Here is a 23,632-nt window from a genome sequence, read left to right as displayed (position 1 = left end):
ATAAGAGAAGGGGGAAGGAGGGACAGATGAGGAACAGGAGCAGAAAGATTAACACGTCAGAGGTCAGAGACAAAAGGATTGGATCTGCTTCCAGTTTAAACAGATAAGAGTAGAGGAAGGTCAGAACAACATCAAAACGCCATTAGGGAGAAACATTCATGTGAGCGCTAAGGATGCTGTTGCTGTTTTGAAACAAGTGATTGCTTGACACACCTGGATAAGACATGGAGATTTCTAATAAAGGAACCTATTTTGAGTGGCTTTACCTTTTGATGGCTAGGGGATTCCAGTGGGTGGTGCTTGACTTTGTGCTCCCTTTCTGCAATCTCCCTCATCTTCATGTTTACCTGCAGAAGAAAAAAGAAAGAATAAAAAACAATTATTAGTATGTTTGCATGGAGTCAATAAACCACACTACAGAATGGTAATAGAGGGCTAGGAACCGGTTAGCAACCATCTGGCAACCACTGAATGCAAATGGAAACTGCATATTAAGCTACTGGTTGGGAAATTGTTGTAGTGAGTTGCTGGCTGACAGTGGATGAAATCATTGACAAAGAGGATGTAGCAACAAAAACCTCCCTGTGGATATTTTGGTTGCAAATATATTTCTATGCTTGCCTCTAGTTTGCTTGAATGACATCTGTAGTGAAATTTGAAAAAGTGTGATGCAAGGCAGAAACAAAACATTCACTTTCAAAATAAAAGCTGCACCCCAGCCTATAACCAAAACATTTCAAAAGGCAAAATCTTTACTTTGAAAGCAACTTGTTTCAGTTTCAGGTATGCGTTGCACTTTTCACAAATTCACAACAGCTTGGTAAGTAATCCGTACAAATGATAGATAACCACGGCAATCTGCTAGGGACAAAACATTTGCAAAGAGGTTGCCATATACTTTTTTGCGATAGGTTTCATGCTAATAGTTGCCATTAACCTCTGGTATCCACTCACAATTTTCACACACAACACACCACCTGTGGTTGCCAGCTGGTCACTAACCAGTGTCTAGGTCTGTATGACTGGGGCCTTACTTATAGAGAGCACAGCATATGACCAACAAAGCAAGGTATGTTTCTTTGCTACTTTTACCATTCAGTGACTGTATAGGTGTTCTCTTTTTTTAAAAACAACACAATAACTCTATGCATCAGGTATGCTTCCATCACAGCTAATAAAGTTAGTAAATTATTGCAATTACAAACAATCTGCATTTGAGGCTTCAGAGTTCACTAAACAACCAAACTGGTTTTGTTAATAAGCTTCCTATTCCTTAGTATGAGGAACACACTATGAATTTCCCTTAGTAATTTATGTTTAAGGTAGCATCAGGCTTGACTTAAAAAAAAAAAAAAAGCGAAATAACCATAATGAGTGTTAAACTAGATATAAAAAAACAAGAGCAACCAAAAGAATGGAGAAAGAAGTATCATCAACAAAAGTTTTCAGGTGTGTCAACAATCTTGACACAGTTTGCGTCGAAAAGAAAAACTACCGCAAACATACAATGAATATATGTTGGAGTAGCAAACGCGGAGTAACTCCAAACTGCTAACTGCTTGCAGTTTGCTTCTTCTTGCCATGTTAGCGTGACATGGTTAACACATAATTATATACAAGTACACTGAACAGATGGACCCACTGTCGCTAATACAAAATCAAGTTTTCAAGTAACGACTGGACTGATATCCGACTCCAATACACCAATGATTTCAATTAAATGGTTACATTGCCACTCTCTAAAATATAGTAAAGGGTAGTGCTGGGCGATATGACGATATATATCGTGTGGACGATAGAAAAGTGTCTATCGTGCCATTTGTCTTCTATCGTTTCTATCGTTTCTAACCCTAATTTTATAAATTACATAAAATTTATCATTACCCTTTACAACCGGTCGGAGCAGGCACACTCCGTTTTGCCTAACTATTTTTAAATCCCTGTAGAACTGGAACCACGTAAGGTAGCGCAATAATTGTTTTTGCATATGAAACCGTAGGAGTTGTACTTACATCTTATTCCATTAGCTTGCCCTAGGTCACGGTTTCCTTCCACATATAGCTTTGCAAAAATTGCATAAAAAACACTTCCAGCAACAAAAACATAATATTCCAGAAACACGCTTTGCCGATCCGATCAGCTGTTCATAACACTTCCTACATTGGAATACAAGTCAGCATGAACTATCGCATGTCCGCCATTACCTGTCCGAAACCGGAAGTGACGTCATTTTCGCGGAAAATTTAGTTTTTTTACCTTCAAAGCCTATGTTGGTGTTTTTAAAAGTCATGTTTGACTTTATGCTTTTCTGTATCGTTTCTGGGATGCTTAGAAGTCAAATTACACTGTTGGAAATAGTTTATTTTGATGCACATGCTGGTTTTTTTTTTGCAAATTTGCATTATAATATTTATTTTCATTTTTCCTGTATTATATAAAAATTAGTGTATCTCAAACATAAAACTATGAAGACACTCAAAATAAATTTCTTGTGGTTGGAAACTATTTTGTGCAACTTTTTTGTATTTACAGTTTTGAGGGATAAGCCTCTTAAATTTCTCTAACTAGAAATATATGTAAAAAACAAAACAAAAACGATTTTCAATTTTTTTTGTAGTTTATTGCACTTTTTTGCAATTTATATAGTTACTATGGACTTAATGCATACGTATTATTAAAATTTGGGCTATAATGGTTGTATTGATGTATAGCAACTTGAAATGCTCCCACAAATGGCACTACAGCATGTAAAATGTAAACATAAGCTCTGGCGGACTTGGTTCTATGGTAGGTCTTAAAGGGTTAAATAGCCTGTGCAAATATATTAGTGTTGTCTTCTCACTATACATACTCTTAACAAGAGAAAATAAAGTATTAAAAAATTATATTTTTCGCAAAGAAACTCTGTCTTGTGGTTTTGCGACATGGTGCTGCTTTACGTGCACCCAGATTTGCGACATGCTTTATGGTAACTCAAAACAAAGACTGCACCCTCTCCACTCGCTGTTTACAAACTGCATACTTTCCAGATGACCACAGGTCAGGTGGTATATCGTGATATATATCGTTATCGTGATATAAAATAATTCATATCGCGATAAATATTTTTTCCATATCGCCCAGCACTAGTAAAGGGAATAGCTCTTACAGTAGATCATTCACAAACCTAACACTATTACATATTTAGTTTGCTAAACTTAAACTTCTATCTTTAGTAAGTATCAGTAAATATGTGTTTACTGCTCCTGTTATTATAAATCTCTGTATACAGGCAGTGGGTCAATTTCTAGCATTTTTCTTCCTTGTAGAAGACTGATTTATTTTAACCTTTTCCCCCTTCTTCTTCTTCTTCTTCTATGTGAATTTTAGAGCCGACAAAAGGCTTAGCGAGAGGACAGAGGCATCTAGTCTGCCGTTGCTATATCTGTCTCTGCCTGTTAAGCAGATGCACTCTCATAAAGAAGAAGCAAAAGGAGACCTTATTAGCCCATATGCCGAAGAAGAAATCAGGAGAAATCTTGCTGGAAAGGTCTTTTTTTTCTAAGTTCCTACAAGACGATTATGGTGTTATTATTAAGGTAACTAGTCTTTCCGTTTAAACAGCATTTAGAGAAGAGCTTTCTGGATACAGCAGTTAGTGAGGCATTTGGAGCAAAATTAAACAAATGCCTAGTCAGAAATTGCTAATCAGGTCAGAATTTTCTTGACGCAGACTTGACAATGTTAGAACAAATTGCTTTTCTGAAATTTAGTCTAAAAAAATGTAATCCATTTAAATATTGCGCTAGTAGGCTAAAGAACAGATTCTTAGTTTCATGAATAAGGAGATTTATATCACAGTTAATATCAGAATAATTCAATTAAAATTTCCAAGATGATAAAAACAAAATGTGTATTCTGGCAGATTAATGTCGAAAAAATATTTTAGGATTATATCCCCCATCTCCATAGACTGACAATGTTCTTGCAAAAGACAAATACAACATGAACTTGAGTCTGTGCGTGTAACAGACCTAGACTCCTGTCTATTGGACTATATCCAATCACCAATGACATAAGTGGACCACTTTATTCAGAGCCCCAGGAATGAAGCCAGCTGGATTTTAGAGGATAAAAAGCCTAAACAAGATTTGTTGTGAAAGAGTTTAATAATAATAATGATAATATTCTGCTGTGTGTCTTATCTGGGTCATGAGTGTCTATACCTTGTTGATCCAGAAAACCATAGCATCCTCCAGGTCAAAGGGCAGCTCCTTAGAGGCACTGAAGGTAGAGAAGCGCTTGACAGAGGCCACCACTTTCTCTATGCTGATCATCTCCACTGTGTAAGCCATCATCAGGGCATCGATCATGGGCATGTGAGCACTCTGAGTGAAAGTCAAGAGCAGAGCACATGGCAGTTCAATCCCACTGTATTTTTTTCAGATTTCAATGCAAACAGGCAGACAGTTCCCAAAACATAAAACATTACAAAGTGTTAGGTAGATGATTATACGGAACCTAAGCACCTATAGCAGGGTTCTTTTGACATACACTTTTCTAAATTAGCACAATCATCACTGAAGCAGCAGAACAAGAGGTATTTTTTTGGTAATCATTTACAGTTTTCAAAGACACTAAAAGCTACAAAACACTCAGTATTTCAGTTCTATAAAATATGCAACTGCTTGGAAAGAGAACAAAAAACTAAATGTTGCAGCCATTAACCTTTTTAATTTTCATGTTCCTTGTCTCATAACACCATATGTTAAATTATCATTAAAAATGACATATTAATGCTGGATATCATCATTCATTGCCTAATTTCGTGGCACCATCCCAAAGACACGGGAAAATCTGGATTGGATTGTTTATTTTTGGTTTTTTTGGTAGGGATTTTCTCATCTCAAACTGAGATGAGAAACAACCCGAGACGCTTCTCGTCTTCCACCTGTCTCCTTTTTGTCTGTTAGTCTTTCTTCGTATCAACTTTGATGTCAAAACTGTTTTATTTATTTATTTTTCTCACTTGAGTCACAGCGAGTGTCTGAGGGGAAACGATATTCAGAACTTCCATGGTTTCCACTGGAGCGTTGCTGTTTGTTTTGGTTCGCTTTTTTCTTTTTTAACTGTCATCACTTTGGTGGGAACACCTTAGAAAGCCGTCCCTTTTCTGGGATCCTCTTTAGACACAACTGATTCTGTTTCTTCACTTGGACTTTCTCCTTCTTTATTGCCATAGTGCTCCAGGGTTCTCTTACGTCACATAGTTTATCACACTTCAAACATTTCTTTTGGAGCCTTAACAGAACTTTTCTATATATGCTTTAGTAATCCACAACTTATTTTCCATCCATTCATGCACCACCTATATTGTTTTAAAAGTTAGTAATGACTAAGCGTCCTGCTATTTAACAACCACTAACGTCTGTGAATACACAGCATAGACTTCTTAAATAATGTTGCTATCAGTAGCTTCGGTGGTACGGCCATGAGGTTCTTAAACAAGTGTGAAGCTTTAAATAACCACAATGGCTTAATCAAAGCTGAAGTCTCTCAGTCGGCACAGTAGGCGTCCAATGTTAAACCCGCTCTTCAACTCCTAATGCAATCAAGAGGCCCAGCAGGGGCATCCCATCACCCAGCGAGCCGACAGCTGATGCCTAAAAGTCAAAATATTGATCCTTGATGGTCAGAGTGCTAATTAGAACCAATCAAATACTAGGGAATCTTAAATTCCCTTTGGCTAGTGAATCTTTATTTTGTAAAAGTCCACTACTAAGTATTATTATTTATGTAAAACATCACAGGCAGCACCTGAAACTATAACAAAACTATTACAAAACACATATATAACAACACACACAAGTTTCAAGCAGTGCTTTGTGCAACACACTGCTAGCTTAATCCAATTGGTGATGGAAGTGCACAGAGATTAGGCTTGTTAACATAACAAATGAGAGCTATTCAGAGCTTTCTCCACTGCATGACCTACATGAACACAAACAACACTAAAATATACTTCCAAACAAACTAACATGGTATTGTCTGAGACATGGAAAAGTTAAGAAAACAAAGTAGGAATGACTATTGTGCATACGGGAATCTAAAAACTGCTTAGCTCTGGTAGCTCTTGGTCTCAAAATCAGACTAAAACATTTTCATGAAAGAAGCCAACTAAAGGGTAGGGCTGACCTAAATACCATTTTGGGAGCTTTTAGGGTTTGTTGAGAATTATTTGCAAACATCTGAATCTTTGAACACTGAGGGAATCGTCGAGCGAGGTGTGGGGGACAGAGGCAACCACTGTACCTACAACAGCGTGACAGTCATTCTTTATGTTACACTCTGGTTATTTACCAAACTTGAAGTAGATGTGTAGCATCAGGCACTTGATTTTCAGGAAAGATTTTCTTTTAAGAGACTTGTAACGTTTATGCCTGCCTGTACCAAGTCAGCATTTGCAGTACTGAATGAGAGCTGTAACATACCAAGATTAAATGTTCCTATGAAAATAAATAATTAAAACCAATGGCTAAACAGTGCCTGCTTTTTTGTTTTAGGAGCCCTTTTAGTTTTTTGTGGTTCAAATGCTTCCTTGGACACCAATGAACATAACATAACAGGCCGAGGGGTAAAAAACGTAAACATTTTGTCGATGGAGTGAGACTTTTGCTCTAATTTGCCAAATCAGGAAGCTCTCTTGGCTGAACCACACTTATTACTTACAACAGTGTAAAGGGTAAGAAAGACAGCCCTTTCATTTTTGTTCTGCATGTGGGGCAGGAAAACCCTGACTAAATTTTCCAAAATTTAAAATGGCTCAAAGTCTTAGCAGGATATAATACTACAAGAGCAGAGAGGAAACCCCCCCCAAAAAAGAAGCCAATATTATTCTTTACCCTAACTACACTATAAATAAAGCCCATTGATTCTGAACAAATACATACTGAAATCAAGTTAAAACACCCAATGTAGTCTGCAGAAAACAACAAAACTTATTTAAACTTGACATTAAATAACATCAAAATAGCATATTTAGGATACATGAAAGTGTAAGGTGTTCAATCTTTTGTTCTCCTATAACACCATGGCCTTCAACAATGCAGCATGTAGCCCCATGTGGAGCAGGGGCTGCTGTTGCCCCAAGCTCTGTGTGTACACACTGGCCATGTGTGCGCACACACTGTAGTATAAATTGGTCTACAACAAAGGGTAGCTTCACAGGATTTTTCAAGCCCCAGCTGTTTCCCAAAAAAGAGACAGGCAAGGTGCAGAGGAAGTGTCTGTAGGTGTAGGATCCCTTTCATTTAAACAGACACACAAAGTAGGAAAACACAAGTTGCTATGGAAACACCTTGTCAAGTCAGCAATATGGCAGTGGGGGTTTCAACAGTCTGTCACAGATAAGTAGTGTCCTGTTCAGGATTTTCTGACATCCTCACTTGGCTTTGTGTCTGGCCGCTTACATGCCGGCCTGCCTGGATTATTGTATCAGACTGCTGGGAGGAAAAGCAGACGTACATCACTTAGGAGCCAGCCTGCAGAGGAAAGGCCTGCTCAACACCACTGCTGGTTTCCATGGTAACAAAGGGGTAGGAAGTAGGGAGATGTCTAAGAGCAAATGAGGCTGTTGGTGTTCATCCTATCCTGTGTGAAGTGCTCTTAGTTAAAGTGTGATACATCGTATTTCATCACCAAGGGTTCTGCATTCATTCACACGGATCTGCCATGGTGATTCAAGCTGTGCAGATGTGGAATAACTGCACAAGGCATTTAACCTCATTATGAGGTGATCTGTGAAAATCTTACAAGGATTACACTTGCCTCAAGACAACAAAATGGGTTAACAGGGCAAGTAACCAGTCACCAACATCTTTACCATTTTGCTGAGTAGAAAGCTTGAGAAAGGGAGGACAGCTAGGCTGGATAAGCATTTAAACTGAGCGTTTAGAGAGCTTTTCCAACAGATGGATGAAAATGAAGGTGAGAAAAATACCAGACACAATAAATTCATTTCAACAAGGTATTAACACAAAAGTAAACCTCTTAATGCTAATGCCCCCCACTCTGAGGGAGCACAGAGATCAGTTTATTTAGCAGGATTTCTATTTTTTAATGATCCAGCCAAGGAGAGGGGAGAGTTATTTTAAAAGTATGTTGCTTTTGCATATGATTGCAGCAGTGATTGGAAAACTGACCAATAACACTTTATATTAGACACTGAGAACAGGGACCGCCATCCAAATGCAAAAAAAAAAAAGAAATCATAGTGCATCTCTCTTACTCCTTAGTTGCTCACGTCAACTTGAGCTATACACACATTATGTTTGATTTATGTACATTTAATGAAAGTTTACCTGTTAAAATATGGGTCAAAGGGATGTACTACAAATCAAATTCACCATAGCCAGGCTTTTTTGTGTTAGCTGGATCACCAAAACCTAAAACTGCTTTCCTAGACTTCGACTTTACCTGTTAACCCAGGCTTTCTAATTTAGGATTTGTGTATGGAGTAAGAGTCAAATGACCTCTCAGCAAACAAATAAATTACAAATTTTACAGCATGCTTCATTCAGAGGTATTAGAAAGGCCTACCTCAAAAGTTTGCATGTAAGGAATGTATTTCTTCCTCAGAGAATATATAAAGTGTTTAGAGGCCACTAAAAAAAGCAGCACATTAAAATACGTTAATCAAAGCTGATTTTTAACCATGACAATGAAAATACACAAGGCCACAAATTTACTGAATATGAGATAACTGCATCAGTTAGTGTTGGTTGTTGACAAAGATTACCTAATGTCAATTTCAGTTTCAAAGACCAGAATTATCTCTAACTTCTATATTTCCAGGTATACTTTAGAATGCTTCAAATAAAATAAAAAAAAGCAACAACAAAAACACCAAAACAATGTAAACAGTGCAAATTATTCATTTATACCAATGGTGGAATTTCATATTTGAAAATGTTTAAACTAGTGCTGCTTCACTTTGCTTTTATCAACACAAGTTCTAGCCACATTATTTAAATAAATGTATTTATACGTATTGTCAGTTAAGAAGTGAATGGGGACCTTTGTGTTTAACTAGTGGCCAATTCAATGACCAGAGAGTTGCAGGATTACACTGTGCAGGAATGCCAATTAAACTGTGATTAAAATTGCAGTGTCTGCCCACCTTTCAAAGATAACCTTGATGGCATTCTGTCACTGTTGCACTGCTGCGGGATTTGACCAAATTATTAATTTGATTATGCCCAACTCTGCTTTTGGATAATTCTAAAATAACCAACTTCTTTCAGATTTAGTAACCAAAATATCTACAGTGTTATCAATAACAACCAGTAGAAAAGAGTAAGCTCCTGCCTTAAATGAAATGCAATAATCAGTAATAATAATTACTGACAACTCACCTCTATCTCCTGTTGTATTTACATAAAAAACACACGGTGGTTTATCTGATACTGTGGTATCATCTTTTAACATCACAGTGATGTTTATCTTTTAACTTGTGTAAAAAAGAGCAAACTGTTAGTAAAGATATGAGTAACCTGTGAGCGTGGTAGTGGAAAAAGACTCATTACAAAAGCATATATAGTATGAAATAAGTGCTTGTGTTAATTAAATTAACTGTGGCTAAACTCTTTCAAGACAGATTAAGGACAACAACACCTTTGCACAATGAAGAAAAAGAAAAAAAAAAAAAAAAAATCACACCCACACCTTTCACGGTAACCCCATACACACCTTGCATGCCAGCAGTCAAATGTCACTTATCCATTTGAATAGATATGATGAAGGAAATATTCAAATATTCTGGACACTGTACTAAAAGCAAAGCATGCTTAAAACTCTTTACAAAGTGGATAATGTAAAGAATCTGCAAATGTTTTTGGTTTTATGTGCACTGACAGATGTTTTTAGGTTTGCTGGTATTGCTGGATAATAATAAAGGGACTACTAACTTTCACTGACTTCACTGAAGAAAGATAATGCATCTGAAGCAGGAAGAGCTCATCCCCTGATAGACAATCTGTGCTGCTGAGATACACTTTGTAATTGCTATTACAGTTTCACGGCCTATATGAGCCTGCATGTGTCAGCTGATCAATAAAAGCATTAACATACCAGTATTATAGTACGTTTTAATTTCAAACCCAAGCAGCAGCTACATGTGAAAATAACAAATCAGCTCCTAAACTTATTTTTCCACAAATTCATTCATCACTAACCTGCTAGCCCCCGCCCTTCCGATTTCATGTTTCCTTACTGGCTTTCAGGAGAGAAGATTTACTTTAGGCTTTGGAGATGTACCACAAGGTGGAGGGCCAATCTAACAAGAACATGCAGCAGGTGGAGGCCTTCCTTATGTACTGCTACACCAGTTTACCATGCGTCAAAGCAGAACAAGTACTACTAACTGTCCATCCACTGGACAGGAGACTCACTAGACAGGCAGGTGACAATATTAGGTGTTATTGCCACAAAATACTGCAAAATTTGAGAGGATTTTGCACTCACCATTTTGATGGGCATACAGGCCAGGTCCCCCTCTGTAACAGGTGTGTCATCACTCTCCACCACATAAATGCCCTTCCTGGACAGAGCTTGGATGACAGACATGTGGGACTGAAGAGACGCTGCCTGCTCAGTTTTGAGGATGAGGGCACACACACGGCAGTAAAGCTCGCAGGACAGCAGCAGACGAATGACAGGTGGCTTGATGTGTTCCTGGTCATACTGGTCTGTATAGAACGGGTCCCTTAAGTCCTCTGGAATATGGTCTGCAATGGAGAGAGTGTTTGAGGGGGAAGTCAGTGCCTAAAGTTCAGGAAACATCCTGAAGCAGTATGTGAGGTTAACACTAGGTCAAACTATACATGGACTGAAGACATACAAAAGCTGGTTAAGATAACATACAAAATACTACATGAAAAAGCAGCCACAGCTCTGACTGCCTCATCTACAGGCTACAGTAATGTGACAAAGCCCAGTGCTTTCCATGTAATATTTGTTCTATACCACTATTAGTTTACTTGTAGCAAACATGAACTTTTGTAATTGCAAGTTACAAAGCATTTCCTCAGGAGCGTATTGGGGAAACAGATCCTTGATAAGCCAAGACCTCAGTGAGACTTCTCAGGTGACACTGTGGACTTTGCCAGCATTAATTCAACAGTGCTGCAGCACAAAAGCTCCCCCCCCCCCCCCGAAACCCACAAAAAACCCCAGTTGACCTACAGACTCAATTCTGTTGCTTTGAATATGAAGTCATTCTCAAAAACAGAAACCACAGCCATATACGGGCATGAGACAAAGCGGCTCTCTCGAGGCATGCACAAACTACATTTTTACTGTAAGGTAAACCAGACACAGGAATAAAATGGGTGTAAAGGCATGTGCAAACCTGTCCAAATTCAAAACAGAACAGGGACATGACTGAAATGACCCTGTTCTGTAAAATCTGTTCTTAACTCTGTCTGAGCCCCAGTAATACGGCATGAGCTGTGTGTGTGTGTGTGTGTGTGTGTTGTGTTCTTAGCCTCTGCACTGACTGACAGGATAAAGGGAGCCACTCGTCAGCAATCTCCTATTCACAAAAACTGGATGGTGGGCAGCTTCTAACACCTGGTTTAGTGGATGATGAAGTACCAAGTGCAAAAGATGAACTGTAAAAGCAGGCAGGGTACATATGTACAGAGCCTTTGAGAAGAATGTAAATTCAATAAAATTTTAAGGAAAGAATAATTCCTTAATAAACAATTGACACAATAGAGACTTATCATGTATAAAGCTGTAAATTTAGAAACATCAGATGCAGGCTTTCTTTTCCAATTTCTTTTCCAATGGTCAAGAATAAGAGAATAACCAATATAAATCACTAATTTATTACTATATTGACTGTAAAAAAATGAGTGCCTGAATACTGTTTCCAAAAAAAAACCCAAAAAAAACCAAAAACACAACAACAACAACCCAACAGACTTGAGGAAATTTTAATTATAATGAGGACTTGATTATTTTACTTAACATCACAGGTTGGGGGTTCCTAAATTACATCAAAATGCAAAATATTTTTTTTCTTCTCTCCTCTCTTGTAATGTTAAATTTGTTTCTGCCCCTCCCTGAGCACACACCCTGACTTCACACAACCTCTCACCGTCTTGTCATTTGGTGATGCAACTTATGAAGTAATTAGGAGCTTTTGTTCTCATGCATCAAATCTGATAATGTAGAAATAAAGATAGCACTGGGCGGTATGACCAAAAACTTGTATCACAGGCAAGTGTGAAATGCAGCTTTAAAACTTATTTTGAACTTTTTGTCCCAAACCTAGCAAAAATCATTTTGTCTCTAGGTAAAAAGACCCACTGGCCCTGTTAGGCTACATTCACACTGCAGGCGAAAGCGCATCAAATCCGATTTTTTTGACCCTATGCGACCCATATCCGATCATGGTATGACAGTGTGAACGGCACAAATCCGATATTTTCAAATCCGATCTGGGTCACCTTCGTATGTGGTATTGAATCCGATACATATCCGATGTTTTAGAAAGTGACTGCTGTGTGAATGGTCAGGTCGCATTAAATCCGTCTTTTACGTCACTGACACAAGACAGACGCCAATTATCAGCGCCGGAGAAGCGCCCGAGAAGACTTCGCGAACGCTTCCTGGCCATCCAGTGTAGATGTCGGTGAAACTGTTGGGAAGACAACGTTGGAAAAACGTGAACATTTTATTTGTACTGTATAATCTGCAGATTTTGACAGAAATCTGCAACTATCCTTTGAAGCACCGCTCCTCTCTAAAACAGCAATAGGGATAATTATTAGGTTATTTACATTATTATGTAAATAACAAAATAACTTAAAGCAAAAATTGGGAAACGTAAAGTCCGAAGTCTTTATATTAAGGGCCATCAGTCAAACAATATTGTTTGCTCTGGGTCTAAACAGAGCGCGTTGTGCGTGACGTCTTCTTTTGCACATGCGGGCCACTTTGAGGGTTCACACTAGAGCGCGTTTGCTGTCGCATTTTATTTGTAGTTTGAACAAGCAGACAAAAAAAATCGGATTTGATCAAAAAATCGGAATTGAGCATTAAGACCTGCAGTGTGAACGTAGCCTTAGTTACCTGAGCTCCAGTCAGACCAATCAGAAGCAACAGAAATAAAGCAAAATAAGCTAAACAGCAATCGCAAGTTATGTTGGTGAATTTCCTCTCTGTTCTTAGCCCCTTCCTAGCTAACGTTTTTCAGCATGCTGTTCAATGGTATAATTTTAAAAATAAAACAGTTTGTGCCACAGTGTTTGTCCTGTTAGTTGAACATTAGTTGTGGGTTGTTACCTGTTGTCTTGTAGTCATCTATTTGATTCATACAACCATAACAATGAGTAAGAAGGTGGTACAAGTTCATCAGGGCTATGATATAGTGATATAAGGCACTTGAAAGAAAAAACACCAATAGATGCTGTATTTGTCCACTAATATAGTAGTTTACATATACATACACATTTAAAATCGCAGTTTTAATATATTTGCCATGCCGCCCTTATTTCAGTAGCTGCTCAGATCATATCGATCCTGTAATCTGCATTCTGCATGCATCACTGAAACACAGGCCAACATGCTGCCAACCCTCATAAGAAATGAAGACATCATTGCACAACAATAATCTATTACACCAAACACCCAGCAGTTTTGATCATTCCTAAAGAGCTGTGTTTGAGTATATAAACAAACAGTAACATTGGAGTAACTGTGTGTGAAAACAAAAGGGTCTGGTCAGGGCGAGTCTTCACGTTTGAATACATTCAACAGACACTGATGTCATGTGACAGCTGCCCCCCCTATGTTCCTATTACCCAGAGCCAGGCTGAAAAATTTACTAACTGGGATGGGGTGGAGCTGGAGAACCTGGCCTGGCAACAAGACCCAGCAAAGTCAGCCAACCAGGACCAGGGCTATACCATGGTCAGCACAAGCAAACATGGGCAAGAACCAGTACTGTGCATGCAGCCATCACAAGTTCTAACCCTCGCTGGTGTTGTGTCTGGCTGTCTGACACGCATGTTGCCAGCAGCTGTGGCAAACATAGAGGGTAGTAAGGACAGGAGACCATACTGATAAATACAACCTTGTGCGAGGAGGGGAAGCAGACAGGTGAAAACAAACTAGATGAAAACTAGATGACCCCAACATCCAAAGATTGTTATACTCTCTACAATGAAATTACATCACAGCTGTTTAGGCTGTTTCTCTCCGTCAGCCAGTGAACAAGCCAAGCAAACAAGAGTACACTGTAGCAAGGACCAGATGAGCCATAGGGTGAAAATAAAATGGCCCTAATTTATTGAGTCCCCATGGGAAAAGGCAATTGTGACTGCAGCTGAGAGTTCCCTCCTTCTGGGCCACCAAAGCACTGGGGCTGCTTTACAATCTCCATTGTAACAGAAAAGGATCTCCACCCAAGTTTGTGTGTGGTACATCATTTTTGTCCTTAGGAAGTGGCTTTTAAGCACCATCTTTCAGACTGCATCGTTAGCCAAGACCTATGATGACAGACAGTGAAATGACAGAGCAGACTCCTACAAGCCTTGATATGAACTCAGACAAAAGTATGAGCCTTAGTAATGAGCCTTAAACAAAGAGGGCTTTAGAGCAAAATGCTGGCCTTAAAAAACAGGCAATGGAGACAATAGTTTTCCATCCATAACCCAGATTACCTTTGAATATCCAATCTTGCTGTCATTTGTTTAGAATGAATGCACCACTGGCATTAGGAAATCTGAGTAATGACCACAAATATAAAGAGACCACAAAATACAAAGGAAAGCTTGTAATAAGCCTCTGAAATAATGGTCAGAGACTAAACTGAGCCAGCACACATGCAAAGCAGTGAATGGAGGGATTTATGAATCAGAAAGCTGAGGTTTATATTATACATAACCAACTTCAACCACTATGATAAGGAAACACCCTGCAGCACATAAAAAAGGTAACTAGCAGTCCTTCAAAGATGTCTTTAGTGAACCAACTTGTGAAATGCTGTCAGGCACTGGTGACTAATCAAGCACCAAAAAGTGAAAATCATTTCTGTTGGTAAAACTTTTACCAATCCAATAAAGCTTCTTTGAGAGAAATTAAGGCAACATTCACATATTATAGTTTCTCCTTGGATTTATGGAGTTAAGTAAGAAAATAGAAAAACTGGACAACATGACTGTAATGTTTCATAACGTGTGTGTTTGTCCGTCTACAGGACAGGTTTCCAACAAAAGTTTCAATGCAACACTTTTTTTTTCCCCACAAGAGACCCAACTACTGGAGCATTCACATTTAACCATTGAGCCGTTAAAAAATTTCTGATAAAAAGTGGGCTGCATGCTTAGATTAAACACTGATAAAAAGTAGAGTCACCAAGCAATGTGGTGCATAGACTGCATGAAAGTCACCACATTTCCAAACTTTCTCAAGCATTAGTAGAAGCACAAAATCATGTATGAGCAACTCATGTAAGTGTAAAGTGTAGATATCCCCACTGCAACCAGTGGGTCCAGTTTACCTTAAAGTCATCTCTTACTAAAAGGGTTCCATAGCATTTCTGTAACTCTCTCCTGTAAATTCATATATGGGTGAGCTCTTAATTAACTTAAGGGATTTCACATCATACCCACCAAGTTAACGTGGCATACATTTTCCATGATATAAAAGTGTCATATTTTAATATCAACGGCATAGGAATTTCTTGCGTGTACATTCCCTAGCATGCAAAACAAGACAATCCAGACATGTTAGACAGCCAGACCAGTGTGTCAGGCTTGACAATTTAGTACCTACAGACTAAGCTACGTCAACAACCTTTAACCCTAAGCACAACACTTTGCGAAATATGCAAGAAAACTGTTCACACATAAAGGTGGAACCAAGAAACTTGTTTTACTACTTGTGGGGAGGAGAAAAAAAACAAACAAAAAAAACTGTCAAGTACAACCGAGCTAGGAAGGCACGTGACCAGTCATCAGCTGCAACCAAAAAGTAAACAAATCACTCAACTACGTATTACTGGAGCGCTTGCTAGTTTTGCTCCATATGACAGGAAGAGCAAAATGGTGGCTTGAAATCACTCAATTACTGACACGGTTACATAACGAGCGGCCAAGGACATGATGCCAATCCAAATAGTGGTAAAAGTGGGATTACAAAGCTCAACCCAAGACATAACATCCCAGGTTCAAAGTATTTTTCAGTTTAATTATTATGTGAAAATATTTTTGCAGGCTCCTAAAGAATTACAAGATTAAACCAGTTAAGTTATTGTTATACTTAAGTGTTAAGCAGTATGTTCTACTTTTACTTAAGGTTTCCAGGAAAAATGCTACCTACACTACATTTGTGATTACATTTTACTTAGGCTGTGTCACAACTATTGATCTCTATAATACTGGTGCTGCTGCTGCTGGAACCTTGAGGCAACAGATTCACAGGTCAAATTAGGTAGTCTGTCATCAACGACAGTAGTTCATTGGGAAAAAAAGGGATGGAAAATGTCCTTTGTTGTTTGCACCAACAAATTCTGCTGTCTGCAAGTTACAATTTTAGATAAAACGTTCAGTATTTTTATTTTGTATCATAAATATCATCACTGCAATTTCTTTGAAACATCGTAATATAATTTAGAGATTGTATCACCCACCCTTAGCTCCAACATGAAAACTTTTTTCTATACAAAACATATTGCAGAAAAGTATGTTTGACATAGAACTTTAGCACAGAAGAGCAGCTGCAATTCAATTGTTTACAATATCGTCAGAACAGTGCGGTGCACATGCAGCAGTTATGTATCAAAGCTCAGCAGACAGTGGTTGACTCAAATGTAGTCTTTGTGAAATAAATTGTAGGGGATTTTATATAACAATGTCTCCATAATTCCTTTTGCCACCTAACATACAATATCCACATATCGTGAAATATTGACCAAGGATATCAATTGTACTAAACCAGCGGTCCCCAACCTTTTTTGCGCCACGGACCGGTTTATGCCCGACAATATTTTCACGGACCAAAAAAAAGAAGATTTATTCATAACACACGTGAAAAGACCCAGGAAAACCAAGTTAATGATAAAAATGATAACAAAATAACGCTGAAAACCGATAAAAACCCTGAAAACCATACATTTCACACCTGAGCCTCAACTCTCGTGGCCCGGTACCAAACGACTCACGACCGGTACCAGTCCGAGGCCCGGGGGTTGGGGACCGCTGTACTAAAGGTAAACAGTAGTACTTTTTTAAAGGGTCCTAGTTCCACAACTTCACTAAAATAGATCCTAAAAAGCTTACCTTAAATTTCACATAACTCATTTCATCCTTAAAATGTATTCCACTCTTGGCAAAAGCAACCACAGACAAGGCAGGAAAACCTGCCCCTATCTGACAGAGTTACTAATGCCGATACAATCTCAACAGGCAGTGCGAGTGACTGGCAGTGCAGATCAGTATTTTCCATGCTCTGACTACAGTCAAACAGATATAGCCTAATCCTTAGTGCCTGTCACTCAGGCCGATTTGGGCTCAATCTCACTGGCCGCCCTACAAGAATGGAAGGATCTGGTGAGTCAGTATGGGAGTTCGGTTGCCAAGTGCCATGGGGGGAAACAGTTTTGGCTCAAGAGCACAGACACAAGTATTTCTTCCTCTTGGGTTTTTGCTGTCAAAGTTTCGCTGCTGGAGCGCAACACAATCTGCTGACTATCACTGTAGAGAGCAGTAAACACAATGTGCCAACAATAACATCTGAAGTAACTGTGAGACATGACATTTGTGTAGCATGAATGCAAGTGAAATTACTTACCAATACCATAGGCTTTGGCAAACAGCCACCGTAGGTTGGCTGCTATTTTTGCTCTGGCGGAGTCATACATCTCCAAAGGTACAACGTCCATTGTGCCTTCTGCAACCCCGGCCAGTTCTACTTTTCTCTTAGTACTGTCCCCGCCAGCACACAAATCAACATCCATCTTAAACAAAAAAACAAAAAACAAACAAAAAAAACCCACATTGTTAAAGACAAAATTATACAGGACATTATGCTGAGTAAGAGCCAATGCCAAATAATATGATATTAGCCAGGCATGATTTGCCAAGTGACAAATTCCTTTGAAATGACTCATAAGTGATTTTCTAATACATATTTTACTGAAATCTCACTGACTCCAGTGTTTCAAGGTTTGTTGCTTATCAACAGAATATGTTGGGTTTTTTTTATTTCCTTCCTTTAGTGACCCATTAGAATTACATGTGGTCATTGAGACACAAGTGTCAAAGAGGCATTTCGCAGTCACTCATGATGTCAAACAGTAGACAATAGACTTGAGATTTCCAAGCAGCAACTAGTTCTTAAATCACCTTGAACTGAAGTCATGGTGACTTAGTGCAAGAATGAATCTTTATGATCATTATGTACATTTTGACAAGCACACAGTTGACTGTACTATTGCACAACTGCAAAGCAAATGATATGATGTTGGTTTAACCTTTGTGATCACAGTAAGTTTACTTGCAAAAAGTACATGTAGACAAAAAGAATGTGATCAATCTTTGTCACAGTTTAGAAAGTTGATTACTGGCGTCTACACTGTGCAACACAACTCTAGTAGCAGTTGCCAACTTTAGACAAAAGGTACTCCACCTCAAATACAAACTTACAAATTACCAATGTCAGTCAGCCAAGCAGACTTGTGTTTTCTTATTAGTTAGATCAAAATCACAGCAGTTTCACTTTTAACTTCTTTGTCATGGAGGCGTTCACCTTTTACTTGGACAACGGTTCGACAGGTTCTGACTGTCTTATCCTGTCAACAGCCTAAAAGGCAATACTAATTACATTAATAGGTTAATAGAAGGATACTGACTAAATTTAGTATGGTTTTGACAGAAAACTAGTGCACACCTGCTTATCACACATGGGTTCTAATGGATTTTTTCCGTTTGTCAGAAATTTAAAGTTCTCTTTGGTCATGAGTTTAAGTTATCGCATTACCTGTAAAAATATTAATAATAATAAACAAACCAGTAACAATTTCATTTACATTAACGGCCCACAACAGTCTTGTAAACGCTGCAAGGCCATAACTAATGTTAACATACTTTAATACGTTAGCAGGCTAACGTTACGATACCGTTATTAACGGGATCAACCGTTAGCTGAAACAGCAAAGATTTCCCTAACATTTGGTCTGCTAAGCGGCCATGCAATGAAACGCAAAGCAGCTAACTATCACCGGCTAACCGCTAGCTTGCTAGTGTGTGCTGTACAGCAGGACCACTCAATGGTCCCATGAATGACGTTAGCTAGCTGGCAAGACATTACCTTGAAAGGTGTGGTGTAAGTCCAAGTCACACTTTCGTTCCGTCGGGTAAACGGTTAACCAAGGACCTGCCTCAATAAACAGGAGCCTGCTATATAGAAAACACACCAGCGGCAGCGACGCATTATAGCCAGCTAATAATGCTAGCTTGGAGGCGAGTCAGTGTGGTCCCCTCCCAACAACAAGAACCGATCCGCGGCCTGTGTGACAACCGCTCCACGGCAGACTTTGGGCCGAAACAACACAGGGAGAAACGGGAGGCTCACCAGTAAAAAAGTACAGCGTACGCGGGTCTTAAGGCTGGAAATCTATCTCAGTGTTAAACCCTTCATGTTAGATAAAAAAAAAATAAGCATACGTTTGGGGCTCGAGCAATGCAGCGAGGATCAGCAGTGTCTTCGCGCTCTGCCCATAGAAATGCAATTATTATCCCAGCCTTCCCAAACGCGCACAATGCGCATGCGTGATTAGCTTCCAGACTATACTCGTAATACTGGAAACTGAAATCCCGCCTTGCACCACAGCTATGTTTTTTACTATTAATATTACTTTTTAAAAATATCTTATTTTTAATTGGATTCATGTGCACTGCATTTTTGTTACATGACTTTCTAAAGAACCTGTTTAAAGAATGTTAATCAATTTTTTTCTCTGATAGGTCTATTTAATTAACCCACAAGAATGTCAATTTAATTTCTCTTAAAAACTAATATTTCAACATGCACTTGCGTTAATATATGTATACATTTTTTCTTTTGTACTTTAGTCCTGTTTTGTCCTTGCGGTCTTGACCAATGATGGCATCTAATGGTGAAAGATGGTATAGGAATTTGAAGACTTGGGATGATTTTGTAGAGCTTGTGTAATATCCGTAATTGTTCCTCAAAGTTAAAACTGAAGAAGCACTGTCCTTCACGGACTTCCTGGATGATTGAGAATGCATCAAGACTGTCCTTCACACTTCACACCTTCATTTCATATTTAATATGTATTTACATAACTAATGAAAGAAAGATGCAGTTTTAGCTCCTGATTCTAAATCTAAAACTGTAAATCATTTCACAATGTTTTTTCATATATCATTTATGGTGGAAATACTCAAAAACTGGTGAAGTCAGAGATTTTAAGAAAAACTGAACATGTACTTGACTCCATGCAGTTTGCATGCCAGCATTACAGGCCACATAAAGGAGTAGAAGATCCCACAGTGACCTTTGTTGACCCTAACTGTTACACGATTGGATTCTCGTGCTCAAATATTTTTTTGGCTCTCTTTGGCTTTTAACACAATCCATCCTCATATTTTAATCAGAAAGCTTTTAGAACAATTTAACCCAAATAAAAACATTTTGCTGGAGTCTTGGGGGATTTTTTTTGTTTGTTTGTTTGTTTGTTTTTTTTAACTAGCAGGACTCAAAGAGTCCAGATAAATGCAATTCTGTCTAATCAAGTTTGATTGTCAATTGGCTGCCCACAGGGATGTGTGCTTTTACCCTTAGTATTTATCCTGTATACAAATATGTGTCAAAGCAGGAACATTAATAGTTGGCTCCTGGACAAAGAGACCAGTTATGGCCCAATTCTCGATGAAACATATCTAAGACAAAAGATATGATGATTGATTTTAGAACCCATACTCATAAACAACAGGTTACAGCCATTAAGGGTCAGACAGTGGAATGAATTCACCCTTATAAATATCTCTGATTATTGATTCAAAACTGAACTTTGAAGCAAACTGTGAAGTTCTGAGCAAAAGAGGGCCCCTGTGTCTGTCATGTTATTTCCATACTGAAAAGAACAATGATGGTTTGATTTTTATCTTGCTTTAATTGACCACATAGTTTGGATATTTATCTGTAAAGAACAAAAACTCACTCCATCAAATTATTAAATGGTCTGTCTACTGTGCAAAACAACTTGGTATAAAAGCAACTTTTCTTCAGCAGACAAACAGCTAGTTGTTTTTTTATATTCTACACAATGTGGGATGAATTATATTCTTAATTATTATTTATTATGTTGTTTTTATGCTTATCTGTTGTTTGTGATCTGTGTTTGTTCTGAACATTTCTTTTAGACAACTTGCTGAAAAACATGCTAAAATGTTCCTGAGATAAAAAACATTTAACTGAGCAGGCACAATATGCACTGGCCCCGAAGTCCAAAAGTGCACAAGAAAAGCCCTGATCTATTGTGGTCAAGTATAGGAGCTATTGAGTGAAATATGGGTGCTCACAGATGACTCGATTAAGAAATGCAATGATTACGCTGAAGCCAAGAAAGCCCTGAAAGAAAATCAAAGTTTCAGGAACAGTAAACTGTAAAGATTAGGGTCTTCTACAACAATGGCAGCCTCGTCATTTGCAAACTGTACATATTAGTGACAACTTCGGAGGATCATTGTGGAGACTAAATACAAGGATCAATACTAGCAAAAGAAATCTCAAAAATAAAGACTGTATAACACTGTCTATAAAAAAAAAAACAACCACACATAGACAGTGAGCCACAAATTGGCAAGTCCCTGAATTCACGCCAACTTATTTGCCATAACTGAACAACAAAATCAAATATTTACAGTTGCAGCTAAACAGTGCCATCTCCAGGCTTAAAGCAAACAAGTCAGGTGGCCCAGATGGTTTTCCTTTTGAGTGGTTTAAGGTTTTTCAAACTGAGTTTTGAACTGAGTTAAGCCTTGTTTTTGGCTTTCAATACAAAACTAAAGGATTAAAAAATGGCCCCTCATGGAGCAAAGCAGTTATATCAATTATGCCCAAAGAAGAAAAAGACCATCTAGAGCAGTGGTTCTTAACCTGGGTTCGATCGAACCCTAGGGGTTCGGTGAGCCGGTCTCAGGGGTTCGGCAGAGCCTCCACCGCAGAGGTCACAGAGGTCCAGACACACCCGAATTATCGTGTAAATTTGTGATGACACGCCCCCTTCTGGCCATCACTGGCTGCAGACTGTCATGCTACACTGCTTGGCCAATCAGGGCTGCGGGGAATGTAGCGCGCGCAGTAGTCAACAGGTGAATGTAGTGGTAGTACTTCGTGTGATTTATTTTAACATTTTAATCCATACTAACTATGTCGGGCAAAAGAAGAAAGTGGTCGGACGAATATGTACAGTATGGATTCACATGTATCACGGAACGTGATGGGAGTGAGCGTCCTATCTGCATGATTTGCAACGCCAAGTTGAGCAACTGTAGTCTCGCACCGGCAAAACTAAAGGAACACTTCTTGAAGCTGCATGGAGACGGGGAATACAAGAACACAACACTTGCTGAGTTCAAGGTGAAGAGAGCCAGATTCGGTGAAAGGCCCACTCTGCCTGCTCTTGGATTTGTAGCCGTTAACAAACCGATCCTCACAGCATCGTACGAAGTTGCTTACCTGATCGCAAAGCAGGGCAAGCCACACACCATTGGTGAAACACTCGTGAAACCAGCTGCGTTAAAGATGGCAAATCTGATTCTCGGAACAGCGGCCGAAGGTAAATTATCCCAAATTCCTCTTTCAAATGACACCGTCAGCGACAGAATAGAAGACATGAGTAAAGACATCTTGGCTCAAGTAGTCGCTGATCTGATTTCAAGCCCGGCAAAATTCAGCCTTCAGCTCGATGAGAGCACAGACGTTGCTAATCTAAGCCAGTTTACTGTTTTTGTGGACTATGTGAAAGATGACATGATAAAAGAAGATTTTTTATTTTGTAAGCCTCTTACAACAACAACTAAGACAGCCGATGTGAAGAAGCTTGTGGATGACTTCTTCAGAGACAACAATCTTTCATGGGACATGGTTTCTGCAGTTTGTACGGTCATGCTAGGAAGAAACTCTGGCTTTGGTGCGCTAGTAAAAGCCGATGCACCACACATCATTGTGACTCATTGTATTTTGCACAGGCATGCATTGGCAACAAAAAACTTTCCTCCAACAGTGGCAGAAGTATTAAAAACTGTGGTGGAATGTGTGAACTATGTGCGAAATAGTGCTCTGAGGCACCGCATTTTCAGCGCATTTCAGCTAAGAAAGCCCTGGATTTTTTTATACCATTTGTTACAACATATCTTTGCGAGCAATCCTTTTCGACGATGCTGGACATAAAAACGAAGAAAAGGAACAGACTTTTCTGTGAAAATGACATGAGACTGGCACTTGCCAAGGTGAAGCCACGCATATCTGAACTGGTCTCTCAAAGGCAACAGCAGAAGTCACACTGATTTGCAGGTATGTAATTTCTTGTAAGTTCATGCATTGTGTTGGTTTTGTT

At 38.8% G+C, this 23,632-nt stretch overlaps 1 protein-coding gene across 7 annotated transcripts in view; it reads right to left on the bottom strand.

Annotated features, from left to right (window-relative positions):
- Positions 1-19,785, bottom strand: part of camsap1b (calmodulin regulated spectrin-associated protein 1b) — a 31,491-nt gene extending 11,706 nt beyond the window's left edge. For 6 of the 7 annotated variants that reach the window (XM_063490767.1, XM_063490769.1, XM_063490771.1 and 3 more), the window contains exons 1-5: positions 19,357-19,785; positions 17,839-18,004; positions 10,501-10,763; positions 4,206-4,367; positions 267-347 (exon numbers count right to left, since the gene is read on the bottom strand). In XM_063490767.1, the coding sequence (XP_063346837.1) occupies positions 267-347; positions 4,206-4,367; positions 10,501-10,763; positions 17,839-18,004 (672 nt within the window). In that variant the 5' untranslated portion in view covers positions 19,357-19,785. Of the gene's footprint in view, positions 1-266; positions 348-4,205; positions 4,368-10,500; positions 10,764-17,327; positions 17,444-17,838; positions 18,005-19,356 lie in introns of those variants that run through there. The other variant, XM_063490774.1, reaches the window with a different exon arrangement.
- Between the last annotated feature and the right edge of the window lie 3,847 nt (positions 19,786-23,632).

The sequence above is a fragment of the Pelmatolapia mariae genome, linkage group LG12, assembly GCF_036321145.2.
Source record: "Pelmatolapia mariae isolate MD_Pm_ZW linkage group LG12, Pm_UMD_F_2, whole genome shotgun sequence".
NCBI classification, from domain to species: domain Eukaryota; kingdom Metazoa; phylum Chordata; class Actinopteri; order Cichliformes; family Cichlidae; genus Pelmatolapia; species Pelmatolapia mariae.
This window is presented reverse-complemented; position numbering and strand designations above follow the sequence as displayed.